The following is a 13248-nucleotide window of genomic DNA, read 5'->3' on the forward strand; positions in this document are numbered from 1 at the left end:
CCATATGTTGCGCTGATTTAACTGAGATCAGTACTCTGGGGTCTCTTCTCTTTAATTGTATTAGAAATTTTACGAGGCCCCTGTCAAGTTACTTCGCAAAGTGTTTCGTTACTCATTTGAGCAGATGTAGAAGCCTGTTTGTTTATAGTGTGCAGAAAGTCATTGAGTCAATAAGAGAATTCTGTGAACCTGAAGTTGAAAATTGGTCCTGATCTCATAGGTTACTTAGCGCAGCCGTTGTTGGCTAAGTTATCAACTAACTCATTACCTACGACTCATTAATATATTTCACTCACAAAATGTAATTTGATCTAAATATTAAACTCCATAATTTTTTTTGAATCTGGTCACCTTAACGTTTTCTAAACACGTCATAAGTAAACTAATTATCGTTGATAAGGTGCAAAAACCGTTGTCGTTTTACCCTAAAGAGTATGTGAACCTATCTTTCTACTCGTAACTGTGCATTCAGAGGCTTTCACCTATTTGTGGTTTAGACGTTTGGTTCGTTGGTTTACTCATTTTTCTCTATGCATGTTTTCCCGCTGGTGTTAGGTACGAACTAGCAATGAGCAGTAGGTAAGCACTTCTAAGATAGTAACATCAACATGAACATCAACAGCGATAGCCGCAAATAGAGCTAAAGCTAATGCTAGAGTAGTTACCGCTCCGTCAGTTGCTTTTCAAACGTGGTACTAACAGCATTGCAATAACTTCAACGGTGTCTACACAAAACAAACGTACCCGAGTACGCACTTTTATTGCTTCCTAACATAGTAAATAACAGCAACAACACATAACAGTGAAAAGATAAAAAAAATTTAGATATTGAAGCAAAAATTTGTATAAAAGTTTCAAAAATGTCAAGTGATAATCTCATCTCAATGGAAGATCCACTTACGCCTGATGGGGGCGAAGGTGATCAATTCGAATTACGCGCGGTTGTGCATAACAGCGCCGATACTTCAATTAGTTCTGAAAATTTGGTAACCACAGCGCCATCAACGCGTAACAGCTCGGAACGCAGCTTACCGTTGCGTAGTTACAGCAAATGGTCACCACTGGAACAAGGCGCTACGCTGGTATGGCGTGACTTGTGTGTATACACCGCGGGACAGAATGGCTCCAGCCTGCATAACATGAAGCGACTTATTAATAATTCAACGGGTGCAGTGCAACCGGGAAACTTAATGGCTTTGATGGGTTCGAGGTAAGTGAGTGTAGGGAGTTGGGTATGGCGTGTGGGGTGCTTCCTAATGGACGTTTTGCTTTTTGCGGTATTTGCGGATACAATTTCCAATCCTTCGCTTTTATTGAACTGCAATAGTTTCTCTTTCAAGAGAGTTGTCTGATAGTATGTCATTTACTGATTTGCATAATTCCGCTTTGGTTGAGTGGAGAATATTTTTGCTTTGTTGTTTTTTTGTTGGAAAAAATGGTAGCAATTGTTGGTGTACGTTGTATGTTGCTGCTTCACTATGTTGTTGAGAAAAAATGTTGATAATAAAAAATTCAAAGCAGCTTAAAGTGTTAAGACAACGGTTTCATAAACTAGTTGCAAACCTTTTGTAATTGATACTTTTGGTGGATTTCCATGAAATTTGAGTTTGTTTTGAGTTTGAGTCAAAGATATCTTGAAGTCAAAATGAAATCAAGTAGAAAATTATATGTAAACAAAGTCATTTGCAAAAATATTGATGATTGAATGAATAAATGATGAATGATTGAAAATTCGTTCAATTGAAATAATAAAATTATTTTCTGTGTAAGTACAACATCTGAGAAGTGTTACTGATACCATATTCTGCACTAAAATGTTTGCGGTTTCCGTTTCTTTTTTTTGTTTTTATTTTGCTTCAACTCAATTAATTAAAGTGAAACTGCAGATTATTCATATACCTGTATCTGTACTATTACTATCATTCAAAACTCTTTATTCAGAAATGCTTTTTGAACGTCAACATTTTCTGTCAGATTCATAATTCAAGGACTGTTAGAATTCACGAAGTATATTAAAGTATATTCACAACGAAAGGCGGACAATCGTCATAATTCTATCGTTTCACATACTAAATATTTAATCTTAATACTTAAATCAAAGTTCATATTTATGGTAGCAGATGATTGCTATACATAGCAACTACAACAGTTTTCACATTATAAAACTGCGAAGCCAAACAGCTAATTTGATGATCCTTTCCCCATTAAGATCTCTATAAACTGTGGAGTTTGTCTGAAGTAATTGATTGATAAAGTGAGTGTGAGACTTTAATCCATTAATGTCTGACGGTTTGCTCTCTTGGGATCACCGATTTAACATTTCGTCAAGAGGATGTCCAGAGCACGAAGTTTAAACGTGAGGTTTTTGTCGTCATATCGTTTATTGACTATATTTTTCAGACTGTGAATTATCATTTGTCATCACTGCAATTATGTTACTGTAGTTGTGATTATTTGCACCTCTCTTCACAAAAACTCAGTCATATTACTAAGGATCTGTAGAACATTCAGATTTAGATTTAGAACTATTCAGAGTTTCAGAGACCAAATTAGTATCAAAACAGTGGATGAAAAAAAGGGAAAGTCTGGAAGAAGTGAATGGAAAAAGTCTCGAAGAAGGTGAAGATTATTCCATCAACCAAACAATAATACTCAAGACCTAATGAGTAGTTTTCTTTTTCTTGGAATAGCAAAAGAGTTTTGCAGACTGATAAGCTTGAAAACAGTTGAGATTACTTTTAATATACTTGTAGTTATATAAAGTTGAATTATTATAATGTATTAAATAATATTATACTAGTTAAATTAAACGATACAACCACAAAAAACATTCCCATTGATCAAGGAAATTAGGTTTATTTTACAAAGACAAGGCATTGACTTACATAGGTAAGTCGTTGTAAGCAAATTTCCAAACTGCATTTCAATACATCCTAACTTGAAGAGCATCTAGTGATTATTATTTGTTTTCAAAATTGAAAGTATGGTTTTAGGTAAATATTCCCTTAAAATGCAATATTTGTCGTAAATCAATGTATTCATTTATTTTTAAAACATTCGTATCTTTAAGATACACCTGAAGTCTTTGATGTTGGATCGACACTTTTCCAACTAGATCTTTTAGTTGCTTTCAAAAGGATTAACCTCTTCAATCCTAACAATGACTGATTTGACTGAATGACTGAGAAAATGTTACAAAAAATAATTTAAGTTAGGAAAATTAATCTTATAACCATAATCACAATTTAATTTGTTGCAACCACAAATGTAGACAACCTCTTGTGTTGAAAGTTTATTTAGTAAATTTCGCGGTTGAATATTATAACTGCAACCCATTTGTTGCGGTTGATATGAATATCATATTTAAATTTACTATCCATACATTTCTATATTTACAATAATATCACTAATTACTACAAACACAATTTTATTCGTAAAATTTTATAAGATTAACAGATTCAATGTGTATCGTTACTTATTCTCAAGAGTTCAGTACCAGCAAATTTCAATTTTCTAAGTTAATTAAAATTCATGAATCCGTAAATTATTTTAACACTTGTTTCAAAAATCAAAGTATCTTTATTTCTATTATATGTTAATGTACTATAATGTACTATATAAATATAATAAATGAAGTTCATAGCAAACGTATCAGAACAAAATCATTGCCAATGTTAACTGTAAGTTCCTCGTAGAATATGTTAGTAACATTAGGCCTTAATGTTATTAACATTTTTACTCTAATAACCAACAAAATAAAAATCATTTTGTGGTTCTTTTGTATATTAGTAATATTTACACTGTTATTTTATCTAAGAATTTTATAATGATCTTATTTACTTTCGTGTTAATTCACCTTCTAGAAAATTGAAGATTTTCCGGCTTTTTTTACTACTGTTACTACAGATAACTGCTTACATTTATATCAGATAAAGAGTAAGCTTAAAAGATGGTTATCTTCTTATCGCGTTTTGGGTACAAATGCAATTTATTAAATAAATAATATTTCTCATGTTTTACATTTGTCTTGACATTCATAGCAATTTCATTGCAATAAAATGAGATACATTCAAAAGATTTATGAATAATTTTGATATTTGAATTCCATGATATGACAATAACATAGATACTACGACTATTAGTATTTTGTATTCAAAATATTGGTGTTTGTGATTTATTTGATATCAGATCATTATTTAATTGTGGTATATATATATTGGATTTAATTTTAATGACTTGATAAAGGACTAATGATGCCTATCAGTCGTCTATCTGTAGTCTATAAGTAGTTTGTCAGTTGTCTATAAGTAGTCTACAAGTTTAGATCAGTAGTCTATCAGCTGTCTATCGTTAGACTTTAAGCAGTTAATCAGTAGCCCATTAGAAATCTATCAGTAGTCTATCAGTAGTTAATAAATAGTAGATCAATAATGGATCAGTAGTTTGTTAGTAGTCTATAAGTAGTAGATAAGTATTCCATCAGCTGAATATCATTAGTCTTTACGTAGTAGATAAGTAGTCTATCAGTAATCTATCAGTAGACTAATGATAAGTTATAAGTAGTAGAATAGTAGTTTATCAGTAGTGTATCAGTGATCACAAACAGAGACGGAATGTTTTCGAGATTTTTAGTCTAAAGAAGGCGGAATGTTAGTTAGTGCTTTTCTTTATATTTTTCTCTTTAACGCGCGATTAGAGAGCACTTTTAATAGGGTTCATCCATTTCACATTCTTTTAATTGACACTTCAGAATAACAAACACTTTTATGCTTGAACGAGTTGATATCTCTGCTTAAGAATTTTCTTTCTAGTTTGTTAAGACTATCGCAATATATTGGGTCTTGCACAAACATGTTATCTTCGTTACATTTTTCAGAGAAGAAAATTTTAGTGAACATACTATCACAGCATTTCAGTACTGTTTAGTGTTGGTAGAAAGATGATCTAAGTCGCACCTTGCAGGCGATTCGGTAGGAGAGTCTTGGTTTCTTCAGATAAAAAACCAGATCGACTATACTTCTGAGTATCATTCATTAAATGTGTGTCATGATGGATTAAAGAAATATATATATATGTATATGTATATAATCAAACGATTTATTACGAAGATTAGTTGCATGGCTGTATCCAGGAGGCAGGTGTAATAGTTAGGGTGCAGATCCTTCTACTGTTAAAACTGTGACCTACAAATAATACACTGTAAAAACAGTGCTATAAAATATTTTTAATATATGCTCCGTTGGCACAATCCTAACTACATCACTGATTAATTCTTTATCGATATTGGAAATAAACAACTGGGAGATATACTCTTATCGTATTTAGCCGGAACTTTTGGCTTATTAAAAACGGTGTATACGGTTTGTTACGTAAATTAACTGTAGACCAAAAACTATTTTGAGGAGTGATTAAGTTTTCGAATAAAAATCGCATTTAAACTGTGAAGCACTCTTGATATTGTCTTGATTTGGTAATGGTAATGGTATGTTACTGGTTTATGGGTTAGGCTAAAGTCTTTATGCACTGCGACTAGCTTTATCAATTGTGCATCCCTTTGCATTTAGAGCTTTAGCATCGAAACTAACTAACCAGCTCCTTAAGAGAGAGATCTTAAATGTCTTCATCCTCTAATTGGTAAACTCCTGAAATATTGTTTGTGTCTTTTGTGACCTAGAGTTGGCGTTCAGATGTTCCATCACAGCAGAATCTGCAAATATTTGTGTCGGATGTACCTATTTTGTGTAGGTGTTTATTGCAGGCGGCGTGGCCTGTTAGTGTACCGGAGAGTGACTTTGGACTATTTAAGTTTAGATTGAGAACGATATTTGCTCTTTTAGCACTAAAATTCAAGAATTTTTTGGAGTGATTTAGATCGTCTGTGCCATTCCAATAATGTTTCGTTGACTTGACTGTTTGTGTTCCTTTGTTTTCAATGATGAAATAATAATTCCAATGTATTGTTGAAAAGTTTAGTATATTTAAATAAATGATGAATATTCAAACACATGAATTTAATATAATTTTAAATTAAATGCGATGTTAATATTTCACTACGCATATTACTAAACATTTCACAGCATCCGTATTATTATTATTATTTTAATCTCTTTAAATTCGTTTTAAAACACGCGTGGTAGGAAAAAATAAAAAACATTTCAAAGATTTTTTAGTATTTATTATATACACATAAATTTTTTATATATGCAATCTTATTTCCAGTGGTTCTGGTAAGACAACCTTGATGTCAACACTTGCGTTTCGTCAACCGGGTACGTGTGAATTGCATTAAGTTTCGTAGATAAGATAACAATAGTTATAATCATTATTTTCCTTTTGATCTCGAACTTTATCTCAGTCATAAAAATTTTTTAAATTTTATGTATTTATGCTTTTAATATTCACTTTTAGCTGGCACTGTCGTGCAAGGCGATATTCTGATAAATGGTAGACGCATTGGTCCATTTATGCATCGCATCAGTGGTTATGTGTATCAAGACGATTTATTCATTGGGGCGTTAACTGTTTTGGAGCATTTAAATTTTATGGTGAGTAAAAGTTCGAATTTATCGTAAATAACAACCAATATATTAAAAATACGTAATAAAAAATTAAATAGTAAATAGTATATGAGTTACATATATTAGCATTTTTACTTTATGTGATTTATTCACATAATATTCGGAAAATATATATATTACTAAATAAAAAGGTCAGGTAATTTACATAAAAAAATTAGTAAAGAAGAATTTATATAATAAATCAATGAGTTATTTAAACTTATTTGAATTTTTTTTTATTTTTCCCGAATATTTTGACTAACCCTGAGAGTAGTTAGTTTACGATGAATTTATATAACTAAGGGTTTTTATTAATTAATATAAATTAACTTACTTGGGGCCATGGTTCCACCTACTGTCAAATAAATGCTAAATAATGTAATATTAAATAAATGTCAACAATTATTAATTGTGAAACATTTTTATTTTATTTTTAATTTTAGTTTATAGAGTACGGAAACATCTCTTTGAATATGTTAATTAATAATGAGGTTTCTAACAGTATTAAACTGCAACAACAAAAATTTTTATTTAGTTTTAATTCATTTAGAATTTTTCAAATGTCAAATTTAGGTATACAAGTCAAGCACGATTTTGGGTCAGTTAGGTAATGAATACTGACTCTGAGCTTCGAGTTTGGCAGGGTACGAGTTCAACGTTATACTTGTAGTCTCAAAGAATTATTTAGGAATAATTAAACATAAGAAAAAACTCAGTGAAAAATAGTGATGATGAGTATTAAACAATACTTGAAATAGCTGTATAGTTAGCACAAAAATACAATCAATTAAAAACAAAATTATTTGTTGTTGCAATTAAGTACTGTTTGAAACCTCTTCATACCATAGTTTCCATTAAGTAGAATAGAATTATAGAATTAATAGAATATTAAAATCAAATTTCATATGTCAATTAATTAAATATTAGTTAACTATTATTATGATTATTATTATGATTATTATATATATTATTATATATATGTCAGTTTATTTTTATTAAAAATAAATTATATTTAATAGCAGTCAAGACTACTCGTTTAAGTTCAGTTTCGTTATTTATTGAAAACAATTACTGCATATTTTTAGGAGTTCGAATTAAAAAATACAATAAAATAATTCTAACAAACGTTTTTGTTTTACCTTTAACAGGCACACCTTCGTCTGGATCGCCGTGTTAGTCGACGTGAACGACAAATGATTATAAGTGATCTGCTCGAAAGAACTGGTCTACTCTCAGTTGCACACACACGTATTGGTTCTGGTGATGATAAGAAGGTTCTCTCCGGTGGTGAACGCAAGCGACTTGCATTCGCTGTGGAACTGCTCAACAATCCAGTTATATTGTTTTGCGATGAACCAACCACCGGTTTGGATTCTTTCAGCGCGCAACAATTAGTCCAAACTCTATATGATTTAGCCAAAAAGGGTACAACTATACTCTGCACTATTCATCAACCGTCGAGTCAGCTGTTTGATATGTTTAACAATGTTCTACTACTGGCAGATGGACGTGTGGCCTTCACTGGCTCACCACAAAATGCACTCAATTTCTTTGCAGAGAATGGTTATCGCTGCCCAGAAGCTTACAATCCAGCTGATTTTCTTATTGGCGTGTTGGCAACAGATCCCGGCTATGAACAAGCATCACAGCGTTCGGCGCAATATCTTTGTGATCTTTTTGCTGTTAGCTCTGCTGCCAAGCAACGTGATATGCTAGTTAACTTGGAAATTCACATGGCACAAACTGGTGATTTTCCATACGACACAGAAATAGACACCTTCAAACCTGCTTATTGGTATAAGAAGTTTCACGTCATATGGTATAGAGCAACATTGACGGTTATGAGAGATCCCACTGTGCAATGGCTGCGTTTCCTACAGAAAATGGCTATGGCTATAATTATAGGTGCTTGTTTTGCGGGAACCACCGAATTGACACAGTTGGGTGTGCAAGCTGTGCAGGGTGCACTATTCGTCATGATATCCGAAAATACTTATCATCCCATGTACTCTGTGCTAAACGTTTTCCCGCAAAGTTTTCCACTGTTTATGCGTGAAACAAGAGCGGGCATGTACACGACGGCTCAGTATTATATCGCTTATGTGCTTTCCATGGTAAATTTCCATTTATAGTTTGCAGTAACTTTGTTTGTAAGCATATGATTTTTAATATCTTCCCAGCTGCCGGGTATGATAATCGAACCTCTGCTATTTGTGGTTATTTGCTACTGGATTACGGGCCTGCGTGCTACTTTTTTCGCCTTCGGTATAACCGCTGTGGCAGTCATATTGGTGATGAATGTTGCCACTGCGTGTGGGTGCTTCTTTTCCACTGCATTCAATTCAGTGCCGCTGGCTATGGCTTATTTGGTGCCAGTCGACTACATTTTCATGATAACTTCTGGTATCTTCATCAAAATCAGGTAGGTTGTTGGATGCGTTGGTGTTGTTGAATTTAAATGAATAATGCCCTTAAATATGGTGCAGCACATTGCCATTGGCATTCTACTGGACGCAATTTCTTTCGTGGATGCTGTATGCTAATGAAGCCATGACTATTGCGCAATGGTCCGGCGTGCAGAATATAAGTAAGTGAGCATATAATATCTTTTTACGCTTTGCTTAGTCAGGCGCTAAATTTCTCAAGAGATTTTCTTCTTCGGACGACCTTGATACTTCATTTGCTTTAGTTTTTTACACGTATTTTTGAGTTTTTTTTATTTAATTTTAAAATTTTATTTTTGGCTTCTTACTTATTCATTTTTATTTATGCATATTATTTTTAAAGTTTGTTTCCGTTTGCTATGTACTTTCAACTTTTTTCGCAATGGTTTCTTCTTATTTAATTTTTCCACTTTTCTTCGTTTCAGCTTGCTTTGAGGAGAGTGAGGACTTACCATGCTTTCACACAGGACAGGATGTGCTGGACAAATACAGTTTTAATGAGACAAATCTCTATAAAAATCTGTTCGCCATACTTGGAATCTATTTGGGATTTCACGTTTTGGGGTATTACTGTCTATGGCGTAGAGCAAGGAAAATTTAAAATTTCCCAAAGTGAAAAGTTGAACTTTTTTCTTTTTGTTGCTTGTGTACATAAGAAAACTGCCATTATTTTTAATGAAATTTATTGTACAACGTAATTTTAAATTATTTTTTATACTCTATGCTACTTTATTTTAATTTAGAGTAAAATTAAATAGCTTTCCTATGAGCTTAAGTAAAGCCACAAAAAAGAAAAAAAAATAAAAAAATAGAGTTATTATTTTTAACGAATATTCAGGATATGCAACCTTATAAAAATATTATTAAATAATTTTTAAAATATTATTTATTTCTACTGAATTTAATATTATTTAATATAAAATAATGTGTGTTGTTTAAATTTTTCTAAATGGTATTCCTATATTTATATACTTCATATATACATTTATAATAATTTGTGGATCTTTTTTTTTTCAGTGCAGCACAGATGCAAAGAACATTTCCTGTAAGAGTTATAGGAAATTTACATTTAGAACTTTTCTTCCTCAGTTTATCTTCCACAAATTGAAAAAACTTTATGGTGTTTCAACTCAAGACTTTATCTGCTAATTGGAGTGTTTTTGCAATTATACTTTTGAGTGTTCTGCAATGTTCAATTTGAAACGGTTTTTCAGGTCAAGTCTTATATTGTTATTTTAAAGATTGGTGAATCTTTTGCATGTCGCAATTAATAATCCTTGTCTCATGGCTAATTATGGTGAATAAATAAAGGTGAAGGTTCACGGAGTTTTATAAACAGTATTTTTATTACCTGAAAGACTTCCAGGCACATTCTTTATGGCTGCCCAGCCTTGATCTGGGCCAGAAGGAGGTCACTGGGAGAAGAGTTGCTCTCCCCTTCTACCCTTCTCCCTTTCAGTAGGAGGTCCTCAACGGACGACATTCAGGAAGGTGGAATATCTTCTGAGCTAGAACCCCGTTCATTCCTATTCCCTATGCCTGACAGAAATGGTAAAAAAAAGAATGACGCTTCAAAACAAAACTGGTATATATATACGAAAGAAATACCTAGGTGGCCATATCATCTTCTTCTTTTTTTTTACCTGTTGAAACACGCGTTATTATATAAAACACTTTTACTTAGTAAAAGTAGTGACCATTTGGATGATCCACAGTAATAAGAGCTCCGTTGAATTATGATAATAAGTTATTCAGTTGAATCTAGAAAAGTATAGTTTGAAGCATAGCATATCTTCTTGACAGAATTTATATTACATTACATTAATTTCAGACAGTGCAATGCTGAATTAGTGGGAGCAGCATCTCATTGGATAAAAAATTTATACTCACTTAAGTCAATACTACAATTAATCCACGAAGTCAGATTTAAAACAATACTCGGAATTCACGATGGGTGCATAATAGGTCTCTAGACTGTACGAATTTTCAACTCAAAAATTGAAAAATTTTACTCGCATTTTTTTTAATTTAGTATACTAAATGTATACTAAAGTGAAGCTGGTGCAATAGATGTAGGTGATAGCTTGCTTTTTGAATGACAAAAAACTCATATAGTACTTAGTAGCAGTCCCACTAAAATAGCTAATAAACGTTATAGCACGCTATCTGATTGGCATACACACCCATGTATTAGAAAAATTTGCATTTGTACTATTAAATGCTTTCAAAGTAAAATCTGCCGAAATGTAATAAATGATCCTCTTTTAAAATTACAAATATTCAGATAGTTTAAATCATTCACATATAGTCAATATTCAAACTATTTCATTTTATACTATGTTTAAAGTTTGAACCGCTTACTAGTCCAAGAACCTAACGAAATGCTTTAGTATTTAGTATATGTTTAGTATACATAAATATATAAATATATATTTACATAGATTTTGTTTTAAAAATGGCACATACTTCTGTATATTTGTCGATTCAATTTCAATCGTCTAAATATAGCAGAAAATGGATATTTTAAACTTATGGCTTTTATTTTAATATTCTGACTGAAAAGTCCCGTCTATAAACTACTATTATCTAGCACCATTTTTTTTTATATTATTTTTCTAGTTTTTATTTCTCATACTTACTGCATATATTGTATCACATTTAAATAATAGCTTTTTTTTGAAATTTATTTATTAAAACACATATATTAATTATACAATTATTTTACAATATTACTTAACGTTAATTATTAATTATTTTAATAGCTCTTAGAATCCATATTCCTTGTTTTAACATTGTTTTCATATTAAATACATTTAATTTATAACTACAATTTCTACTTAGATTTATTTATAATATATATATACTTAAATTTTTTTATAGTTATTATTATTTTTATTTTTCATTTTTAAAATTTTTAATTCAATTTTTACAAAAGCAGCGGATATTATTATTATATTTTCGAAATTAATTTTTTTGTTCAGTTGAAATTTAAATTAATAGAATATATTAAAAAACAGATGTTTAAATATCTCTCTTGAATTAACATATAAATAAATATTCTGTGTTAAAATTGTGTTTAAGTTTGTACAATCTTTTTTCAAGGTACTTAATTTCAATTAAAAAATATTAAAATAAAAAATAAAGAGATTTTTAATTGCTAATAGCACAAATATTTAGACAAAAAATAAATTGTTTAAAAAAATAAATTGTATAAAAAAATAATTATTTTTTCAAGAAATTTAAATTTTTTATATATATTTTTAACTGCATTTAACATTGACATCTGGTGTAGAGATTAATATATTCGGTTTAACCGAGAATACTTATTTTATTATTTTTAGTCGTATTAAATCTATTTAATGCATATTTGCTCTAAAGCCTTTGTTTAATTAAGTATGAAATATTAAAATTTATTTAATTAAATGTTATATTTAGTTAATAACATAATTTTACAAGAATCACAGCGTGAAGTTTGTTGTTGTTTCAAAGCAACATAGAAACATATTATATTCATTTTATTTATTTAATTTATTCAAATCTGTTTTTATTTCTACATCAACTGCATTAAAATTTAAATTTTTAATCATAAAATTTTTGTTTTATTTTTTTTTTAATATATTTATTTTTTTATTTTTGCATATTTAAACATTTAAAATATTTTTAGTAAAATTACTTATATACATTTATAATTACTTATATGCAAATGTGCTTGTATGTATATGTGTGTGTACGTGTTACTCAAAACAGCCTTGAATTGACAAAGTTGCACAAAATTAAATATTTTATACATAAATTAAATAAAGTTTTATTTTATTCAAAATATTTAAAATTTATATATACTGCACTTTCCTCAAGCAGTTTTGAAAGTCCTTCGGTATAGAAAATATGCAGAAAATTTGAAATTTAATCCTTTACCTTCAAAACTAACCATATTTGCCGTAAATTTCACACAATATTTATATTATTTGGTATTTAAAATATTTGGTACAAAAGTAGTGTAAGAAATAAATCGCTTCAATTATTAGAATTTCTATAAAATTCTAGTAAATTTATTTTATTTGCCTAATTAAGTTCTCGAAGGAGTAAAAAATAAATATATTTAATTTATTATTCATAATGATCTAAAGTTAGTTTGCAGAAATGTCTTCTACAAGCAATGATATTAAAATTCAAAAAAAATATAGCTGTTGTTTATGCCATGGTTCTAATCAGGTTCCTTGGTTCCTTGACACAGTAACTCAAAGTTT

General features: G+C 30.2%; 1 protein-coding gene across 1 annotated transcript; it reads left to right on the top strand.

Moving 5' to 3' along the window:
• The first annotated feature begins 678 nt into the window (after positions 1-678).
• Positions 679-9783, top strand: LOC119666007 (protein scarlet). The gene is made up of 7 exons (XM_038075271.1): positions 679-1210; positions 6220-6269; positions 6409-6545; positions 7706-8671; positions 8738-8979; positions 9044-9144; positions 9427-9783. The coding sequence occupies exons 1-7, from the start codon at positions 861-863 to the stop codon at positions 9600-9602; spliced, it is 2022 nt and encodes a 673-aa protein (XP_037931199.1). The 5' UTR covers positions 679-860; the 3' UTR covers positions 9603-9783.
• The last annotated feature ends 3465 nt before the right edge of the window (positions 9784-13248 follow it).

Source organism: Teleopsis dalmanni, chromosome 1 (assembly GCF_002237135.1).
Source record: "Teleopsis dalmanni isolate 2A chromosome 1, ASM223713v2, whole genome shotgun sequence".
Taxonomy (NCBI): domain Eukaryota; kingdom Metazoa; phylum Arthropoda; class Insecta; order Diptera; family Diopsidae; genus Teleopsis; species Teleopsis dalmanni.

Bases quoted from the DNA above. Each gene is read 5' to 3' on its own strand.
- LOC119666007 (XM_038075271.1), top strand. From the start codon at position 861: ATGTCAAGTGATAATCTCATCTCAATGGAAGATCCACTTACGCCTGAT. The intron at 6,270-6,408 runs GTACGTGTGAAT...ATTCACTTTTAG, and splicing joins ACTTGCGTTTCGTCAACCGG to CTGGCACTGTCGTGCAAGGC. The intron at 9,145-9,426 runs GTAAGTGAGCAT...TCTTCGTTTCAG, and splicing joins GTCCGGCGTGCAGAATATAA to CTTGCTTTGAGGAGAGTGAG.